This window comes from Taeniopygia guttata, chromosome Z (genome assembly GCF_048771995.1).
Source record: "Taeniopygia guttata chromosome Z, bTaeGut7.mat, whole genome shotgun sequence".
Lineage (NCBI taxonomy): Eukaryota > Metazoa > Chordata > Aves > Passeriformes > Estrildidae > Taeniopygia > Taeniopygia guttata.
Genome location: NC_133063.1, coordinates 58,836,483 through 58,858,296, shown reverse-complemented (window position 1 = coordinate 58,858,296; position 21,814 = coordinate 58,836,483). Strand labels below are relative to the sequence as shown.

The 21,814-nt window shown below is 38.5% G+C and overlaps 2 protein-coding genes across 18 annotated transcripts in view; one reads left to right on the top strand and one right to left on the bottom strand.

Moving 5' to 3' along the window:
- Positions 1-12,008, bottom strand: part of ERBIN (erbb2 interacting protein) — a 117,196-nt gene extending 105,188 nt beyond the window's left edge. For 4 of the 16 annotated variants that reach the window (XM_030257598.4, XM_030257592.4, XM_072922098.1 and 1 more), the window contains exons 1-2: positions 11,492-11,687; positions 11,074-11,329 (exon numbers count right to left, since the gene is read on the bottom strand). Coding sequence is in view for 6 of the 16 variants with exons in the window: in XM_030257592.4 (XP_030113452.4) it covers positions 11,074-11,082 (9 nt within the window). In the remaining 10 variants the exon portion in view is untranslated. Of the gene's footprint in view, positions 1-11,073; positions 11,330-11,491; positions 11,691-11,949 lie in introns of those variants that run through there. The other 12 variants (XM_030257597.4, XM_072922101.1, XM_030257605.4 and 9 more) reach the window with 6 other exon arrangements.
- Positions 11,740-18,633, top strand: LOC115491224 (uncharacterized). Of its 2 annotated transcripts, XM_072922116.1 has the most exons (3): positions 11,740-12,895; positions 15,775-15,862; positions 17,353-18,633. In XM_072922116.1, the coding sequence occupies exon 1, from the start codon at positions 11,933-11,935 to the stop codon at positions 12,638-12,640; it is 708 nt and encodes a 235-aa protein (XP_072778217.1). In that variant the 5' UTR covers positions 11,740-11,932; the 3' UTR covers positions 12,641-12,895; positions 15,775-15,862; positions 17,353-18,633. The 2 variants fall into 2 exon arrangements, with proteins under 2 accessions (XP_072778217.1, XP_072778215.1); XM_072922114.1 differs by having other exon boundaries at positions 11,740-15,862.
- The last annotated feature ends 3,181 nt before the right edge of the window (positions 18,634-21,814 follow it).

Sequence of the window (21,814 nt, the reverse complement as noted above, 5' to 3'; positions counted from 1 at the left end):
GCTTATGCTTTCTGGACGACTGCATTAACACTATGATAGTAGCAAGTCCAACTGGAACACAGGTGTGTGAACTAATTTCCAAGTCTGTTTGAAAATCAATTCCTGCTACTCATGATGACATGGGCTAAAGTGCAAGTAAGATTCAACTTAGTATTTCACACTGAAAATGTCAGTGAACCAGGCCAGACAACAGAATTAACACACAGGTCTAAGGTTCAGGGAGGAGAGGAACACCCATAGACACTTGCCTGTACACCTGAAGTACATTTCAGATATACTAAAAAACAAAAGAAAAACACAGACCTGGGAAAACATTTGTGCTACTACTTCTGATACTTCCTACAATTCAATAGCTACAGATCACTCCTGTAGCCACTGATAGCTGGGAGACAAGCAGAAACACTGGAATTAACTGTGCTTGAACAGCTGAGGCCTCTCTGTGGCTACCAGGACCACTACTCCTTCATGAAACACAAAATTTGATGACTAGAATGAAGATGAACACCAAACTTCAAAGAACAAAGGCTGAGGAGGAGGAAAGCTCATGTGTACCTGAACATACATCTATAGATTTTCCCAAAGAAGGCTGAGACCAATCAAACTAACACACATCACAATCAGGGAAGGCAGCTGGACTGCCAGAATAAATACAAAAGCAAACAACAACCCAGCTGGCTTGGACCAAGCTACAAACAGCAACTCCAGCATTTGTCTCATCTCTCAGCAGACGAGCAAATCTTTAAATGGTGGTACCACTATTACTGGACAGCTAAGAATCTCAGGGACTGGAATTCAAACCAGAAAACAAACACAGCAGCACAGCCTTTTCAACTCAAGAGACATGACCATATCATGCTTTCAACCCTGCTTTACAACAGATCTCTTACAATCACTCCATGAAACTACAGCAGTTATGGCATCTGCTACAGACTCTGCTTCACATGAAGCTACTTTATTATTAAATGCTTGTTTTAAATAAATCTGTGCCTTCCACAGCTATGGAAGTAAAATATTTGTCCTCTCTTCTCTTTCAAGGACCTCTCATTTCTTACACAAGACTGAACAGCAATTAGGATATTATGTAAGTTATTTTACTGAAGTTAATTTTTAACTCAATTTCTAATCATAGGGATTGAACAAAAAGAAAAAAAAAAAAACAAGAGAAAAATTACATTCAGAAAGAACAAAATATTGCTTAAAAAATATACATACTTCATTCTTCTGTCTTAAAAAGGCTTTTAAATTATTTCACATCAGTAAAAATTATGCAATACACTAGTTAGAAACCAATCAGATGAAATTACAGCTTTTAGATATACATGTATTTTTCTGTCTATGCACTTTTTAATACCTTTGCCTTGTAACTAGGAGAAATTAAAGTGAATTCCCACCTACTTTGCCCAAGTAGGTGGGAATAACAAGCAACAAAATGCTTGGCCTAGGGCTTGTGCCTCTATAATAACAAAACCCTGAAATATTTGGAGCTATTAGTTGTAAATGTTCTTACTCCTTGTCTTGAGAACTTGTTGGAATTAAGATGCTGAGCAGAAGCAAGAGCTTTCATTGGTTATTTTTATCAACCTTGGTTTTCTACCTGCACTATCAAGTAATTACATACTTCTCTCAGTGCTGTAAAGAACATATACACTACTAGCCTTAAAAAACAAACAAACCCAACAAATAAAACCAAAACCTCCACTGAACCAAAAAAACCACAAATCACCCACCAAAAACCTGCATACTGTGCGCAGGCCTAGATATCCAAGGAGGAAAATATAATTATAGTTTTCCTCTTCCTTCATTCTTATTGATAGACTCCTGGTTTCAACTTCCAGCTATGGCATACGTAAAACAAACTAAAAATAGGGGATGAGGAAAATAAAAAGTAGTGAAAATGCTAACAGTGTAAGTCAGCAATTGGTAGTTAATACCATCTTCAATATGAAAAGCTCTCTTTAAGCCCTTAACTCAGGAAATAAAATATGTTTGAAAAACATAATTAGCACATTCTATTTCACGTGGCTATGGTATTTTTATTCGTTTGACATATGCTGCTTCCTGAAAGGATTTAATGTATTTTGGCATTCCAGAACAAAACTGCTCTGTGTTTGGCACTTCATGTACAATGCAGCCAGGAAGCCACTCCTTAAGACTGCGCAGCCATCTGCAGCAGACACCGAAGGTTTTTGACAAGCAAGCTGCACTGCTGTAAATATGCAGTATTTCAATATAAAATAAAAGTTCTCATATATTAATCAGACTCTGTACATAATTGCCCGCAGATAAATTCGGGTGATCTGCAGCATAAAACATGTCAGCACAGAAACAAAAAAGTAAAAAAAATCTTAAAAGACACTTTCTTATCAGAAGGTTACTGATTATTTAAATGTTTACTAAATTGTATGGCCTACACAAAAAAAAATTGAGTCCCTGATGCCCTCTCTTACATGCCCTCTCCCTCAAAAATACAATTCCCAGAATTCCTACCTAAAAGCTAGGAAGGATCAAAAACAAAGATCAGAATAACACAGCAGGCGCAGAACACTTGAGATATAAAGTAAGCAGATGTTGGGTACACAGGAGGGGGAAGGCAGAACCACACTCAAAACCCGCTAGCTATTAACTTCTCAGAGAAACAAATCCAGACAGGTTACATAATTCAATCTATGGTAACAGGAAGCTAAATGGAAACACATTCAGAGATCAGAGTTCAAAGGAAGTATGTGGGGGTATATATATATTCATTTCCCATTCTGAATTTGGCAGGTTTCAAAAAAATATATCATACCAAAAGCTACAAATAAACATGCAACCTAACATTTAAAAGACTACATAGTGCACTAGTGCAAGTTACTACTTGAAGAGAAATAGTATATAGAACTGGACTTCCATTTTACTTTATAATTCCTGTCCTTTAAAGAACACTTCTGTCTATCTTCCAAGTATTATCCACTTCAACAAGCCAGTTTGGTTTTGGTTCTTACATGTTTAGTATAAAATGCTGTACTAAAAGCAGAAGCCTTTATTCATAATGCAGCTTTAAAAACAATTTTACTTTAATATGTCTTTTTCACTACAATAAGGAGTGGCTAGAATAAGAATTAGCCACTATTTTTAAAAAAAGCAAAGGTTCAAAAACTGAAACAGAAATAAGTTGCATTTTCCAGATTCTAAGCATCTTGTCCCCCTAGTTTATACAATAATTATGCTGCGTATTATCTCAATATTATTCTCAACAGTTTTAAGAATTACTGTTCTGGACATATAAAGAAACCCTGAAGCTACTTACCTCTGTCTATTTTTTTTCTTTACATTAATTTTACAGCTGATACATAGATCCCAATACATGCCAATTTGTTGTTTGTAACAGTGATGCAGAAGAATTACTCCTGTCTGCATTGGCTGGGGTTCTTTCTAACTACAACACTCTTCACATCTTCCATGTGGGTAAGCACTGTTATTCTTACCCTCTATTTACTCAGCTTTTCTCTCACAATGCATGTTTGATTTTTGCCAATTTAAAATCTCTTTTCACTCCTAGCACAGTGATGAAACATTTGAGCTAATATTTTTGTACTGATTTTTTTTCCTTTACTTAGTGTTGTATTCCTCTAAGTGAATAGATGATGACTAAAGACAGCTGTTATGTTATTTTTATTTTACTCTATCAGACATTTTGCAGATCACATAAGCAACTGATACAAAAAAAAATAACAGAAGGCTAGTCTTGAATAGCCTCTAAAATATTTTTGCCTCTTAGGGAAGAACAAAAGTGCACTGCTTACAATAAAACTTTTACAAATAACTTAGAATTCAGACAATTATATTTAAGTACACTTTCTCTTAAAAGTGTTGTTTTCAATAGGGATAGTAATTCAATATCAGAAGCCAAAACCAAGCTTTTCTCACAGGAGATTTAAGACACACTAAAAGAATCTTCTTTCTTATCAAAATGCTAATTATAGCTTCAAAACTGAATTCAAAGTTGATTTAATAATACCCAACTTAAAGTGTTGCTTAACATCTGATACCCTGTGCTTTCCAGCATGAGAAAAAAACAGAGGTACTTTGACACTACCAAAGTGAAAACGGGGACACTGACATGCTGATTTGTTATTAACATGTCACCTTCTTTTCTCAGAATAGGAAAAAGTGACTGAAGAGCACAATGCAGGAATTCCAGAGAATTTCATAGCTGTGACTTCCATTAATTTGAACGGCCCCACGTGTACTTCAGATTTCTCAAAGATTAAAATAATGTTAATACAAAACTGGAGGAAATGAGTAACATTCTGATTTTGAGGGAAAGTTATTCCCTCATGCAGATATTTCATGCTCTTCCAGAAATGTAAAATCTGGAAATTTAACCTCTGTGGAAGGATGTGTGAGCTACAAATCTAAACTGAGCAAACATATATTTAAATCCAGTGGAAGTAAGCAGGAACTTGCTCCACAGTCAGGAGAGATTTTTTTTAAATATTAAGGAACAATTTGTTGGTTCTTCATTGGTTAGTTTATGTAAAGGGAAAAGCAAAGTAAGAAACAGAAGAGAAAAATATTGATTAAGAACATGTTTCTCTCCCACTCTGTAACACTTTCTTCTAACCTGCTCCACTGACAAGGCCATAATCTTTCCCTTGACACACATCACCTGCTGCTGCAACACCAATTCAGTAACTGATATCACGAAAGACTACAGGATATTTGAAATGCTAACAATACATCTCCAAGATTCCACAACTTCCCACAGAAAAATCCCACAGAAATCTTTGCCTGCTTTACTGTCTTTTTCTCATGAAAACAGCAGTGGAAAACCACAGAATAATGCCAGGATCCTCAGCATTTCTTCTGCTGTCTTTCAGTAAAGCAAAACAAAATAAATGTTCCATGAAAAATTGATGATAATAAAAATGAAAGAGTAAATTAACCTCAAGTCTATTAAAATAAATTTTAAGAATATCTTGCTTTCTAGTACTTGTATTACTTACATTTTCATGTAGTTAGATGAATACCTGGTACCAGTCCAAAAGTCTTAATATCTAAATCAATAGTAACATATTGGAAGAACAGGATTATGTAATAGCCATAGAAAGCTAACATCCCCACAAAATGTTCAGGAAAACAAAGCTCTCCTAGAAAACACAAGTAAGATGCACTATAGATAAACAATATTATAGTAAAATAGTAAAGCTCTGAAGGATTCTTCCCCCCATATCAATGTTTCCAATCTTATCCATCCAGGATCAGAGACAGATGGATTGACAAATTCTGAGTTCCAACTGGTTCTCTCTCCTTGTCACACTCTGAGAAGATGGTTAAACATTTCTTTCCATCCTTTTTCATCTCTTCTTACTTAGAGTCCTTATTTTTTGTTACTTTGTTTTAAACAGTTTCCCAACACCCGTATGTGAACCAGTAACAATGACCTGGCAAAAGTCACAAGAAGAAATGTAGGTTTGTTCAGAACACTGTTTTCTAGCACTGCACACTCAATTCCCTTTGTCTGTAACTCCTCAAAGATGTTTAAAGAACTCATTAATTACTTGGAATAAATTACCCTGTATAAGTTTAATTCAGCATAGCAGGCATAGTATACAGACTGAATAGGTATGAACCAGGAAGAAGTGAACTTCTGCGTTTTCTCCCTCAGTAATGAAATTTTATTGCCAATCCCCCAAAAACATAGAGCAGTTCAGAAATTAAATAACCAACAGAGCTCCAGGGTTAACATCACATATGATTTTGTGACCAGAAGAAACCCAAAATGAGTATGTTCTCCCCAAAGGAGCTATCAACCTCACATTCCAGGCCACCACAGACTAACATGCCATAGCAAGCTAACATACCAGCAACAGGAGACCAGTGAACCTTATCTGATGTCTGCACGTTCACTGATCCTCCTTCAAGTAGACCCATCTCAAAGGCCAAAGTGGAACCCAAGTAAATTAAATATTTAAATATCATACTCAGTAGCATAAGCACGGAAAGCAAGCATTTACAAAGCATTTAAGTCGCAAATTATTTAGATCGCTATGCTGACACACTTTTCAGTCTAATTTTACTGAAAATACAGGCCTCAGTCTTGTAAATACTACTGCAGCCACCCTTTTTTTTTTTGTTTTGTTGCACCATGAGCGTGCATAAGCACATACAGATTTTTAAGCAACATCTTTCCACAGACAAAAAAAAACCCTGTAATTCCCAATAAATATTCTCTGATACCCAGTGTCAAATATAAAAATCCATGTTATCTTCAGGGTTACCTGTAAGACAAAAGACATGCCGTAACTTGATCAAATTGATAAATTTGATCATTTGATTGATCTTCTGAATTATTACTTCTCCCCTCTGATAATGCCAGGAAGACAACAGCCACATGGGTAATAAGCAGCAGCTCTCAAACCTTAGCAGTCTATCAGAAGTCTTCTAGACAAGCCTAGAAACCCTTTCCACCATTCAAACACTTACAATGATATCTACAGCCATTCTACATGACCAAACCTGTGAATGACATTCAATCATCTGGCACTGCATTTTAGATGTTTCTGTAGATGCACTGATACAGCTCGAAGCACCTATGGCCTCTCTTCTGCTTCTTAAAACTTAGAAGTTTTTGAAGATAAGTACTGAAAAACTCCAAGGACAAGGAGGGCAAAGAATGCTGAAGAAATAATTCCCGAAAATGTACTAATCAAATACCCCACATCATGGGGCAGAGGACAAAGGAAGAATATGAAACTTCTCTTCCATAACTGTCTGCGACGATGGAACCCCTCACACAGTTGCAGGAACTACTCATGCCAACTAAGAGATGAAAACTGGTGAGAAGACTCCAAAGGCAGCAGTAAAAGCTGCCTTTGGAGCATTACTTCAAAAAAACAAGACTGTCTTTCTGCATCTATCTTTAATACCAGAACTTCAAATATTTAAAATTTATTTATTTATTGGGGTTTCCCAGCAAGGAGAATAGAGCTCTGGCCACTTTGCAGGAAAAAAACACCCATTCCAAATTAACACCTATATTATAAATGTTTCACTTCAAGTATTTCTATCTTTTACTAATACTTCAAACCATCTATGAGCTTTTGTCATTCCTAAAGCTGGCCACAGACAACTGCCACAAGAAGTAGCCCTTGAGAACTACAAGCTCACAGCAAGACAATTATACCCCAACCTATACAAACCATCTTATCTCGTAAAATTGAATCTTATAAGGCTCAGTTACCTTCTGACATTACAACGACCAGGATCTCCACAGAAGGCCAAGACTGCTCAGACTGCCCTCAGACTCTGCTTAATCATCACTGTTTGTTCCCATGCATAGTGATCACTTCATGTCAAGTATCTACAAATTCCTTCCAAGAACAGAAAAAAAACGAATCTACATTTTAACTTAAATTTTTAACTTGAACTTTTTACCCTAGGCAGGACAGATGCAATGTTGGTGTTCTCCAATGTAAGTACACTTCAGTTTGGTTTCATTTAGACCAAAGGAAGAGGTTTGTTTAATTTTATTTCTCAATTATGTGAAGTTACAATGTGTTTTTGAAGGCAGAATTGCAGCCTACTGTTGAAACATCACGCTTCTGTATCCCCTTTACACAAAGTACAAAGAGTACTTTCAAACACCTGTACTGAAATTCAAGCATCAGAGAAACAAGTATCTTAAAAAAATTTACTTTGATGATGCTCCTTTGGATCCACTGAAATTCAGGACTAAGTCCCATCTGGTCACCAAAAATCGGTTAAAAAAACTCCTTACCCCCAAGGCAGCATTAAGAAGCATGCTTCTTTATGTGGCTGGATGCACAAGAGGATATCTCCTCCAAAATACCATGCATGCTCAGTACAGAAAAATCTCCTGTTTATACACTGTATTTTACATACATATTCATTGCTTTCCTGGAAAAAACATACATATGATAACCATTTCCTCAAAATCATTAACATATTTTCCCTTGCCCTTCCACATGCGTCCTTCTGTCCTAGGGGTTTCTTTGGTGGTCCTTGGTGGTCAGCAACCCCAAAGTCCTAGCTGACTGCTTGGAAACTGGTAAAAGTTGGTACAACTGGGCTGGTTGCCTTCCAGTTCTTCCTAAAGAATATGTATTGCACAGTTCCATAGGCCAGTGGTTTTTGAAGAATAAGCACTGAATTTTTCATCTGGCAAAAATGAATGCAAGCCAGCAGAAAAAGCCTAATTATCCTGAGAATACTATAAAAGAAAAATACTATTGATTCCAGCATAACAATTTTTTCCATTTTAATTAGATGAGACATACACAAATCTCTCTTAAATCAGCATCCATATTTTGAAATCTTACATTCTTAAGATTTAACTCAACATCCAAACACTGTATTCTTAGTTCAATGTGAAAGCTGTATTTTAGTGAAGTAACCTTTTTACAATTAAAAAAATCCTAAAGAAAGTCCCATTACCAATGGTTAAATACAGACTATTTATCACTCAAACTACCTTCAATGTTTTCATTCTGATACGAAAAGTGTCCTTTGAGACATTGTTGCACTTACTCAAAAGCCAACAAGGTAAAACAGCAATGTTTATAAATCTTCATTTTCCAGATGATCTCATTTAACTATCTATTTCAAATGTCACCATGCATATTTGCATGCTCACATAGAAATACTGTCTACTATTTTCATGTCCACATGAGTAACTCTTCTGACAACTCCACTAGTAACTCATTTGGAAAAGGTTAGATTTCTAATTCCTCTACGTGGATTAAATGTCAGGCACTTCTTCAGCAGATCAGGTTATTCTATAGGGAGAATCTGCTGAAGATATGACATATCAACTATTTGATCTTTACATAACATTTTGCCAAAAATATTTTCCTTTTTGCTTAGGAGCAGGAAGGACAAAAACAAAACAAGAACACAAAGCAGACAGACAGTGATTCATTACAGCCCTACCAGAAAGCCCAGTTGACAAATTTGCTCCCACCCCCTTCTATTTCTAGGACTTACTGCTACCATGTGAGGTATAATGTATTGTTACACATGTGCAAGGCTTTCCTTAGCTTTGATCTTCCAAGCATGGCTCTTAATGACTACGAGTAAAGACTCTCAACAAATTCCACCAAGAACAAACCATAACACTGTTTTCTGAGACTACCGACTTAATACATTAAGAAACTATCCTTTAGTATTTTGTCCACAGAGCCCCCTTACCCATTCTATATGAACATGATGTGCAAATTGATAACCTACAGAGCTTTATGCTTACACTAAGCATTATCTACTGTGCAGCTTATGCATAAGACAAATCTATTCATATTTTACTAATACAATTATCATCTTAATGATAATTGTATTCCATAGTATGCCATATACTGCAACTTCTATCTCTTTGATTGCAAGCATTCCTTCCTAAAATTAGTGATGTTTACTCAAGCTTAATTTAATTCATGAATAAGAACCAGTCAGGTCAAAAGAACATTTCCCCAAGCCATCAATGCATAGCTATAAAAGTGCTGTTTCAAGCACATGAGCTACTATGTGTAAGGTTAAATAATTTTGTTCATAATAAGAATATAAATGTCAGACTGATTTTTAGTTGCGATTGTTGACCTCAAGAAAGAAAACATCCCTTCATGTTACTCCCAAATTATGTTAATGCCATAATGGCATTCAATGATATAACCATGAGCTGTAAGCAGTACTGAATCACACTTTCGTCATAAAAAGGGCCTTATCCATAGCTACCATGGTGACAAAACACTAGCGCAAAAAGTTGTGCCTCCACTACAAGGAACCATTCTTCTACACGGCATTGAAAAATATCAAGTGCATCATGAGAGACACAAAAGGCCTGAAAAGAAACAAAATTGCCTTGATTATGAACATACTGGTTTACAACTAAATTTGTCATGCACTGCTACAACTCCTCACCCTCCCCTCAAGAATCTCAAGTCATTATTGGGACTGAAACACTGCTCTAGAAAGGGATGGTTCTTTGTAAAAGGATTACTCTATTCAGACTTTCTGCCAAGCATCAGCCACATAAGGAAAGCAAAGTTCACTGCCACTTATTTTGTCCAGATCTTTCTGATGCCTAAGAATAACCCTTACTGCTGCCTGGAAAGGTAAGTCTGTAAATTGCAAGTCAAATAATTTATTAGTTATCAACCACTCAACCCACTTTAGACATTTATATGTTAACATTTTTTCTTACACTATACCAACCAGAAGGAGTTGGATTATTTTTTCTTAAAGCACTAAATTACTCACAATGTTAAAGAATGATACTCCTACCTATGTAGGAGCGTTAAAAATTTTGCACAGAAATTACTTTGTCCAAGACTCCCAAATACCAGTACATGTCACACATTGGCAAGACTGAAACGTACGCATCCTATCTGACCAACATGTTGCTTCCGAGTTTGACAAATAGGAACAAACGTTCCAGAGCTACGGTTTCTACCTTGTTCTAAACATTCACAATATGAGAAATTCCTTGCCTTCATGAAAGAACTAACCTATAATTGTCGCTTTGATGCATGAAAAATAAACGTGCATCTAGTTAGTTGGTATAACAAGCAACAGAGGTACAAAATCTTACACTAAAACTTCATATTTAATTTCCTCTTCAACAGCTTCAAAAATAAGTTCTTTCAAAAATTAGAAAGGGGAAAGTGGTCACCAAAATCAACAAGGCTACATTAACAGCTTCAATTGCATGCACTTTAAAGAGGTCAGACAACTAGCTATCTGCTTTGGTTTTGTGCTGTTATTTTGTTTTAAATGAAGGTCCTTAAGATGAACTTTGCCAGGATCAAAATGCGGGATAGACCTCCACTATGCAAACAGAAAAACAAGCAGTCCAACTCGTCGATTTGAGAACAGAAAGGGTAAAGGGGAAGAAGACGGGTGACTGCAGCAATCGAAGGTGGAAAAACTGCGACATTTACAGATGACCAGGAGGGCGTATTTTTATAAAGAAACTCAACAGCAACCCTGAAGAAGTCCGGTCAGCCACTAACCGATATTCCAGAAAACAACGCAGACATAAGCACGAAGCATCAAGAGCTTTCGATTAAAAAGAAATATTACCTCCTTCATGACTTTCTCATTTCCCGATAACTTAATTGTACTCGCAGGGTTACCAAACGTTTTGCAAGGGAGGGAGCTGAAGAAGCAGTTACGCAGTCGAGCAGCTTCAGCTCAGTGCCTTCTCGGACCGAACAAAGAAACTTCTGTGTCCGATGAGATTAAAAACTTTCGGTCTCACAGACTCTTTCCCGGCCTCCATGAAACCAGCGCCTCGGTTCACACGTTCAGGCGAGACGGGGAGAAACACAATGAGCAGCTAACAGGGCAGGCCAAGGCGGAAAACAGAGACAAAATATAAAGGCCAAAAACAGGATATAAAACGAAGCCTGAACTCCTTGCTTTTTTCTCCACCCCCTTCCCAGAGGAAGGATTTTTCTGTTGTTTTTGTTGCTGCTGATCCCAAGCCTTCCCTATTTACCTTATGTGTCGGGACGCCGAAACCAGATCCAGGAGGCAGGAGTTTCTTCCGACCCCAAGTTAAATCCAATCGAGTTTTCTTCTTCACAGAGAAAGAGGGCAGAGAACGGGGAGAGGAGGAGAAGGAATATTAGCAGCTCTCGCCGAGGACGAGGGAGTTCGTGTGCACGGGAAGAGGGCTCCAGAGCAGCCGGGCTCCTCCCGGCCCCCGCCGAGGTCTACCCGCGGCCGGCCCCACGTCGCGCCGGCCCCGCCCGGCGGCGACACCGCAGCGCCCCCCACCACCCAGCGCGGCCCGGCCCGGCCTGGCCCGGCCCGCCGCCGCCGCCCCTCGCCCGCCCGCCCCCCGCCGCCATGGACACCGCCGCTCCCCGCCGGCTGCACACCCGGGATCGCGCTGCCCGAGCGCAGCCGCCACCGCCGAGGGTTGAAGGGAAGCGGGATGGCCGCCTGCCTCACCTGCCCGCCGCCGCCCTCGCTCCCCGCCTCCTCTCGCACACTTCCCCCTTCTCCCGCGGCCTCAGCCTCCCGCCCCCCTCCCCGGCCTCGGCAGCGGGGGGCCGGGGGAGGCGGCGGAGCTGTGGGAAGAGGGAATGAACGTCCCGGGCAAACACACGGCGGGGGGAAGGGGAGGTGGCCGCGGGCGAAGCCGCCGCGCCCCTGCTGCTGCCGGCGCCGCGCAGCGCTGGCCAGACGGGGGAGGCACTGCAGCGGCACGGGGGGCGGGGCGGGAGCGGAGCCCGGGCCGAGACCTGGCGGAGGCGGGAGCGGGATCGGGCGGGAGCGGGGGCGGGAGCGGGAGCGGGAGCGGGAGCGGGAGCAGGAGCAGGAGCAGGAGCCGGCAGGCGCGGCGGGCGCGCCCGCACTGCTGTGGCGGGCGGGAGGAGGGACGGGCGGACAGCGCCGGGCGGGGGCCGAGCTGGGGAAGGCCGTGAGGGACGGGCGCTGTGGCCAATGGGGCCCGCGGGGCGGGCTGCGCAGGAACGCGGCGCGGCGGGGTGGGGCGGGGGGCGCTGGCGCGGGGCTGGGGCAGGCGGGAGCGGCGCCGGGCGGGGGCTGCATTTCGCCGCCGCGGAATGGCTCCTCCCGCTGCTGCCCGGTGTGGGGCCTGTCCCAGTTTGTCTTTGCAGCAGAGCGTCAGTCGCACTGACAAATTCACACCTAAATGACGGAAGTTTCCTCGTTAGCAGCTCAGCTCCGTAATTTAATGGTTGCACACCCTCTGTAGAAAGCGCTGAGGCGCCGGCTCACGCCATCAGGCGCTGGCCATTGCGCCTTCGTGGCCATCCGACCCCTGCCCCCGCACCTTGTGCTGCCTGACTCGCAGTTACCAAGAGTCTGAGAGAACGAACACACCCAAGGGAAAAACTGACAGCCTCCACCCACGCTTTGGTGTTTGGGTATGGTACGTTAAACTTGGATACAAACAACAACAATTAAAATAATGCCGCCCATATTGTCACAATGTTTCAGGTAAACCCTGGAACACTGCTGTACTTTCTCTTCCAAGTATTTCAACACTGTCAGTACAATGCAGTGGTACTGAAAATGCGTGTTGACTGACAAGAGTCATGTTTGAAAAGCATGCAGTACACAGATCACAAGGCTTTGGTATTGGTTGGGTTTGGATTGCAGTAGTACAGGTGTGATCTGAACAGAAACAGTGAGTTTCTTTTTAATTTCCTGGATTGTTTGAAATGGGTATTTGATAACCTATTGTGTATGCAATATGCCATTTTAAGTGTCCTGGAGCCTGGAGTTCTGCTCAGCCGTAACAGAGCACATGAAGCTGACAGCAGGGTGGAATTGTACATGCTGCTCACCTTATGCTCCTTAATTGTGCTCAGCAGAGACCAAATCTGAGGAGAGGGGTAGTTTTGTTTTCACACTAATTTAATCCCTGGCTACTCTACTGGGACTGCCACCAACTAGGATGGAATAGTGTTTTATGATGATAATCGGTTTACTGAGAAATTGGCAAAATGCTAAGAAGTGTTATATGAGCCATTGAACAGCAAGGGAAATGGTTTGTCATGTTACTATTGACCTGTCCCTGATTTTAACATAGGACTAGATGAGAAAAGTCCTTTACACCCCTACCAGTCCTTGACAGTAACTCAAATTGATACTTCCTGTTCAGGATCGTTGTTTGCTTCATCTATTTTCTTACAGGGTTTTGAATGAAGGGTTTAATCTTTAGCAACAAAACGTAGAGATGATCACATTTTTATAAAAGTCCACTGTGTTTAAGACATTGTGTTTAACAATAGTTATTAATTTTAAACTTCTTGCCTATATATGGGAATTGTATGTTCAAGTATCCAGCTTGTATCCAGATCCAAAAAATAAGCATGCGTTCCTACTAGGATAATAATATTCACTTACCGTTTCTTTACTTTTCTCCACCTGCACAGAGCATACAGCCCTACTTTGGGGACTACATCTCTGCCTAAATTTAAATAATTAAACTAAATCAAATGTGGTCATCAGAGTTTATAAAAAAGAGAATTGTATGTGTATATATATAGATATTTTCCAAAACATTAAATTGCTTCTATTTCTTCTTGTTCAGAAAAGCCATTTTCTTCAAATGAGTCAGCTTTGGACTAAGTCCAAGCAGGAGAACTTTACCCCCACTGACAACAGATTTAGAATTTCTCACTACAGGGCCCTGCAGTGGTGCCCTACATTGTGTCTATAATAAAATTATTAAATTTTTTTATCTCTTGCAAATGATTGATTCCTGTCATACACCACATAACATGTCCTTATCATAATGTGACTAGCTCTCTGCAACTGATGCCCTCCATCATGAACTCTTCAAGGTACTTTCTTATGTGAATTATCACAACTTTTTAATGTGAAAATATTTTTTGGAAATGTTTATTGCAAATTGCCCAGTGCATTTTATAATTAAGTAGAGTAATAGATAGGTGTGAGAATTTATAGAGTAGTAGTAGCTGTTGCTCAGATGGTGAATCTCCCATAGTTGTTAACATTAGTTGCAATGTAAGATGCAGTTTCACTTATAGTTTTAGCCATCAAAATAAAAGCCTTTCCAAAGTCTGCTGAAACTACAGCTAGCTGGAGCACAACTACTGAAGATATTTTGCACAGACAAGATATAACTATCTGTACAAATTAAGAAAATACCAGGAGTTATCCTAGGGATCTAAATTTGCTATAAATATCAAAACAGAGTCCCCAGCAATATTAATTCCCAGAGCTGGTATCCCAGTTACCAAATAATTACAGATTAGGTGCACAAAGTTACATAATGAGTCTTTCAAGTGAGACTCTGTATCTGATCCCACGGAACATTTAAACAAATCCTGTATACACACTTTCAAGCTGGACATGAAGCCCAAACTCCTCTCATTTTAATTTCTATTTTTATATTTGAACAGGAGCACTAGTAAATACTGCAACAACATGCAGCTAAATCAAAAGAACATTCGGTGAAACAGTTACCTGTATGTTTGTCTCTCAGGAGTTAAGTGGTCTGAACAATTACTACATAGTTTCTTCTGAGTGACAGGGTTTAATTGCTGCTTTTCCCTATTCTTACTACTGTTGTTCATTATGATTGCATGTTTCCACTTTTCTAGGAAATAGATTGAAAGGCCTCTGGGGTAAGCACTTCTGCTTATTAAATGCTCAGGTGGATTTCAAATTGATTTGAAGTGGAATTTCTGGGCATGACTGCAATACAAATATTAAATAATAATTAGTGGAAGTAATAACCACATGAAAGACACGAAGAGGCAATAAGTAATTTTTTTTTCTTTAACAAGTATATATTGAAGTTTATTTTATATAATTTAAATTTGCCAAAATATCTTACTGTAGCATTTTCTGAATTTACGTGGTTCACAGCTGGATGACACCACATTTATGCTGGTGAAATTAACACAAAACTGGTATAATTCAGTGGCAGTTAAGTTTTAGAAGTGTACTGCTATAACTTCTAAATACATAATGCATTTTTGCTATATTTAAAGAGAAGCTAAGTAAACAACTTCTGTTCAGTCTAACTTCACTACAATCCCAAATATACACTGGCTAAATACACCATACAAATAAGTTTTTTCTGTATTTGGTTGCTTTGTTTCTCAAACAGTAAAATCAAAGTGATGAATTATTATGCAAGTACCAATAGAAAACCTTGGTAATACCACAACCTATTTTTTATATGCTGTGTTCTAGAAATGGTTAGGAATGTTTTAGAATTATTTTTAACCATTATATTGTTAGTTTTTGCTTGTTTTTATCTTCCTTGGCTAGCATGGGAGAGCTGATGATTTCTGAGGAACATTTTGGACATAGAGGAGCATTTCATGTGAAGGAGCAAAGACAAAAAGGTGGTGTTAAGGTACTTTTACGCTCTCCTGATTTGGACTGCTTTGCTCCTGCCCAGTCTCAGTTAATACTGATTTTAAGCTATACTGTAGCCTCCTAGCCTAAGGGTCTGTTTTGACAGCTGATGCCACCACATAAATCTTGTGCTGGTGAAAACAAAGATAAAGGAATGAAAATGAAGCCATACTATGTGAGAACACTGGCGTCTGTAGATCATAACCAAAAATTCTTTGTTAACTAGTTTAAGACAGAGTTAGGCATGAAGTTGGCGGAAAGAGCCAACTGCAAAGTTGCCTAAAATAAATCATGTTCTCAGTATGTTGCCTATGCACTGATGGTAGTTTTGGACTACCTTTGCTAAGTTCTTGAATCTTAGAGGGGTAGCAATAAATGCTGTTGAGGTTGTTTGTGTCCAAATAGAACTCCTAAAAGAATGCTTTACCAACTTCTAGTCATATCTGGGAATACTCTTCTATGGAAAATCAGTTATGCTAGCTCTATAGGACCCATCATCACACAAGCATTAAATAAAACCAGACTTCTCTAATTGTGGGATGAATTACATTTATTTTACATTTTATGGCTTACCTCTATTTTGACAATTAATTTTTCTTAGAAGATGCTAATGCTGACAGTACAAATTTCTTAGTAGTCTTTAGCACAGTCTTGTGTTTATGTACAAATAAATTTTTTACTTTTCCCTTGTCTTTTTCTGTGAATAATGTCAGTCATGTAAAAATAAATGCTAACAATGTGTGAATTCTTGGCTTCAGTGTTGGTTCAATGGTGTTTCAAATTGAATTTCTTATGGACTAACATATTTGGAATCACAAGGTAAATCTTTTTGAAGCAAGGACATGCAAACAGTCCAGTGATATGAACTATTCTGTCTCTAGACCAGCTAAACTGACAGATTGTACTTTAAGAAAATAATTTTTGATTTCTAGAAAAGCCACCATGGACCGTTTTTAGGAGAGTTTAAAAAATCCTTTGGATTATTCTCCATCTGCAAAATATGGTTCATGATAAAATATTATTTCATTTTGGAGAAAACAATTAATTTTTTTAGAATCTGTTAGAGCAATTGCAGATTTCTTTCATTACATATGAAATTCAATTTTAAGTTCAATTAAAAAAATAATTTTGTCTTTCCCATTTCTGTTTATGAAGTCTTCAGTTCCCCTTTTTTACTTATTTTTTGCCTTTTTTTATCCTCACACAATCAAAAGAGATGACATAGTTGTAAGTGCTAAAATATTCTTCTTTTTCAAATATTTTATCCCTTTCCCTTTGAACAAACAAAATATTAAAAATCACAGTTTATCACTAGTATCACTGAAAGCCTTATAGAAACATTATAAGATATTTTTAATTTTCCTTTGTCAAGAATGGTTTCAGAGTATTTTTTTAAATCTTAAATAGGTATTTTTTTCAGTTGTAACTGTCCTACATTCTAAGGCATAGATGACTTAAACAATAATTTTTTTATGTTTTAATTCACAGGTTTCATCTACTGTTTTCCTCCATCAAAGGATATTTTTATACATCTTTACATGGCAGATATATTCTACAGCATTATTCCACATCAGTGAGGAAATAGTCACTTTCCAGACCACAAAAGTGAAAAAGTTGTCAATTAACTAATTTCTATTCCTGCAAACAAGAAAAAGTGCTCAACAGAGAGCTTGGCTTTACTGATTAATTTGAGAAGTCCGCTTTAGTCTAGAGGAGTAATTGTTTCTATTTTTATAAAAAAAGTATTTAAAATATTTTACTTTCTTGGAGAAAAGTGAAAATGCATCGCTTCTGTTTAACCATGCTATTAGCAGTGTAGCAGAGTATACATCTGAGCATCATGACAACATTGACTCACCCCATTTCCATGAACATATTTCTAACTGCTGTGATTAAACAGTATACATTCAGATTAAACAGGCACACAGCTCAGGTGAGATTCAGAGATTCAGTGAATTTTGACACTGGGATACAAATTAGACCAAGTTTGTAGAAAAGGTGATACCTTTAATTAGATCAACTGATAGAAATGGAGAAAACTTGACTGACATCCTTAATGAGAATTGAGAAGGAGGAAAATCCAAACTGAATATAAGTGGCATGTATTGCTTTAAGTGTAATAAATTATTTTAATCAATTAAACCACTGGTGAGAAAACACCTGCTAACATGAATGTACAGAGGATCAATCAGTAAGAAAACTGTCGGCTTTAAAAATAATGTTGCTACTGTCTCCATGAAGAATGTAGTTCCCAGGTTTATTTTTCAAATGTGACTTGGAGGTCCCTTGTTAGTCCCTGCTCTGTGCAAGAGATGGATTATTTTTTTAAATGAAATAATTATTCTCCTACCCTTTGCTGTGTTTTGTCTGTGATCTGTGCCAGTTCAGTGTAGTGAATAATAGTTGATGAGTTCCATGCATGTAATTTTCATGAGAATGTGTGATAGTGTAATATATCACATTTTAAAGAGTATGCAGAAAACATAAAATAATTAATTTTCATTAATTCTGGTCACTGATATCAATCATGTTAAATATGTCAGTATTCATGAAGTTTACTTTGGCTGTGCCAGCAAGGTTTAATTCTAATGAGTGTTTGTTAGTACAGAAGAGGTCTGCTTTGGATTGTGAGTTTAATACGGGGACCAGTATTTAAAAAGAGATGTGGGAAAGAAGCAGTCTTCAAGGAGGTGTAAATGCTGTAATTATCTGGTTTTTGTACATATACAAGCATTGAGTATTATGCAATAAACAGGAATATTTTATTAATGAGGTCTTCCATTTTGAATTATTAGATTGATAGGTGGTATTTGGGAGGTTAATTCAAATGCAAGGCCTGCTCCTTGCAAGCTAGTTTGAGGATTTTTTTTTCCAGTGTGTTTCGCATAATGGCTAATTTTCTGAAGTTTGTTGATTTGTGCATTCCTCTACAAGGTACTTTGCATTGTCACTATGTTATCTAGAAAGGTGATGTTCATCTTCTAGTACACAAAAATCAATAAATTCTTAATTTAGCAGTGAAAATCTGTGGAGAAGTTTAGATCAGGTTTAGTGGCACTGTCCTTTGAAATACTTTCCCATGAGTAGTTCATGAACATGATGCCATTACTGGCATGAGGGATACTTTTAAAATATGTTCAAGCTTTGGTTGGTCTCCTATGATTTCCACAGTTCTTTATGAGTAGTAGCAACTTCATCTGAAAACCACCAATTTGGGTGTGTCAATATTATATTAAATGAGAGAAACAATTGTTCTGGTTTCAAGTTCTTTCTTTATCTTTGACAGAAACCATCTTGAATTAAGCCCCTGCACACCCAAGAGACCTTTGGGAGAGAAATCCTCTAAAATGTGAATATTCATAAACTGCTTTTTAAGACATTCAAATGTAAATGGCACTGTTCTTGTCAGGCTGTTCAGCACTTTAGAACTATGCAGACATTTTCTTGTCAAACTCTGAAGAAATGGGAAATTGCCAGGGTTTAACGGTTGTGTTCCTTTCCATCAAATATGTATTTTTACTATAGAAGCTATTTTGCCTCTAGTTCAGCCATGTCTTTATGTGTTAATACAATCATAAAACAAGTAAGAGTTTTGTGTGTATATACACACACACACACACACATACACACACATCATTGATCCATGAAAGCCTAAATCTGAAATATTATATGAGAAGTATATGTATATAAATCAATATCTCACGTACATATATACACATATATACATGCATACATATGTGCACAAATATTGAAGTGAAAGCATTCATTCTTACAGTGTGAAATGCTTATGGTATAGATTTAATTCCTCTTTAAGAGTATAAATGTAAATAAAAATATATAGACAAAAAAGCTATGTGAATCACACATATGTCTAGGAAAAGTAAGTAATGTGCCAGAAAGTCAGGTAATTTAACAGGTATGCTACTGTCACAGAGATTTAAAATATAAGGATCTGCTTTTTCAATTGCAGAGATATTTTTCATAGGAGTAAGCTTATTGCCTTCACTGATATTGCTAACTGAAATAAGATGCTACACCTGTCTCTAGATCCATTACCTAAGGGCTTGTTTACTCTGAGTCAGAAAAGTACACTAACATTGTGTACATGAAACACCTTAATTCCATGTGATACAGTACTCACTGTTGAGATAAGGTAAAGCCTACATACCCATCCAGTGCTTATTAAATGAGGCACATATAGTATTTTTCTGAACTACTGCCTTCCTGCCTTTCCAAGGCTGAGAATATACTGGAATGATTAGGAAGCTAAGAAAGGTCCTACTTGCCCCTGAACTTCCCTTCCTCATTATGACATTACAGGCTCATAATACAGCACAGCAAGCCATTTTCATCTCCTTGTTCAGCAGAAATCAAATACAGAGCTTCAGAGGATACTTACAGACCCTCACAACAAACAGTCTCTTCATACAGTGGAAGGAGCTTAGACCTTGTTGAAACGAAGACCACAATGTCTGGCTGCCATAGGCAGCTCACAACACTTGTTCTGTTGCTCTATTGCCATGCCAAATAAAATATCATAATCTACTTCCAAGAACACAAATAGATTACCAGCAGTCCTGCATTTAGCTGCATACATTAGGAGAAGCCTGACTGGCTTTTGTCAAGGAAAGATGTACCAAAGTCAGTTTGCTGTAGGCAGTGCTGATGCCAGTGTACACAGTGAGGACTCCAAGGCTGATATATGATGTGACACATCAACAAGACTCACATAAAACCCAGGACCATTTTATCTGAGTGCCTAAGTGTCTTGACTGGACACATGCAAGGGGAGCAGAGCAAGTGTTCAATTTGCCCACTTTACAGACTACTTGTGCCGGCAATGCTGAGAAGGGACCATCAGCCAGTAAATGTTGTTTTGCCTGGTTAATATGCCATTAAAGTGAAAAGCTATGGAAGAGGTAGCAGGTGAGGGAGTATGACTTGCAGTGTTACTTGTAGGCATTTAAAACTCCTCTGCTCCTAACAATCAGCTGCAGTCTGCAGATACCTTCTTTCCCTGACTGCTCAGTTGCCTTCATTTGTACTTTCCAAACAGTGATCATACTAGAAGTTTCAAGAGCTAGTTAAAAATAATGATGTCTCAGTAAATGCAATAGTCGCTCTCAGATGTTCAGTGGAAAACACTTCCTTCTTTCCCTTCTCCTCCCCCACAATTCACATTTTCTTCTTCCTCCCCTCCCTCTCAGCTGCTTGATCTTAGAAGGGAAAAGTCCTGAAAATCTCAGTAGTGCAGCAAATATGTCAAAATTCTCCGCCATAATCCCTCACCAATAAAAGAAGAGGCATGAGCCTCTTCTTCACTGTTAGCTACTGAAATTTTAAATAACCAAGCTTCACTGCAAAAAGAGCATTTCTTAGGGGAATAAAAACTAAATTTAAGATGCCAAAATTATTATTGTATAGCTGTATTGTCCCTTATTCCAACATTGAAAGCAGTGACTGTGCTTCCAGAGATTAGACTGCTTCTGTTCAACTACATATAGAAAATGTCCTGTGAATCCTTTCTTTCCATAATGATTGCATGAGGATAGAATCACCCAGAGCCAGTGCTGCATCAGTGCTACATTCTCTGTCCTATTTACAGGACTGCAATAAAAAGGAGATTGATTAGCTGCTAATGAATACTGAAGACCTTCCTAGAGCTGAATGCAGTAGTTCAGCTGCCATTCGGACAACGACCAGCTTTTGAATGGTGAAAAGCAGAGAGATAAACAGAGGTGTTTTGGTCTCCGGTGAAGAAGAGTGCTGCCTAGGGAACAGATAAGCCAGTCCCAGCAGACACTGTGGAAGGAGTGGGGCCCAGTTTTACCACATCCAAATATCATGCAGGTGTCCCAATAGTTGTTTTATTTTCTTGTGAGTGAAGCAGATAAAAGTCCTGGCAAATTTCAGTTATGCTGCCTGTGCATACAGGCTTCTGGAGATGCAG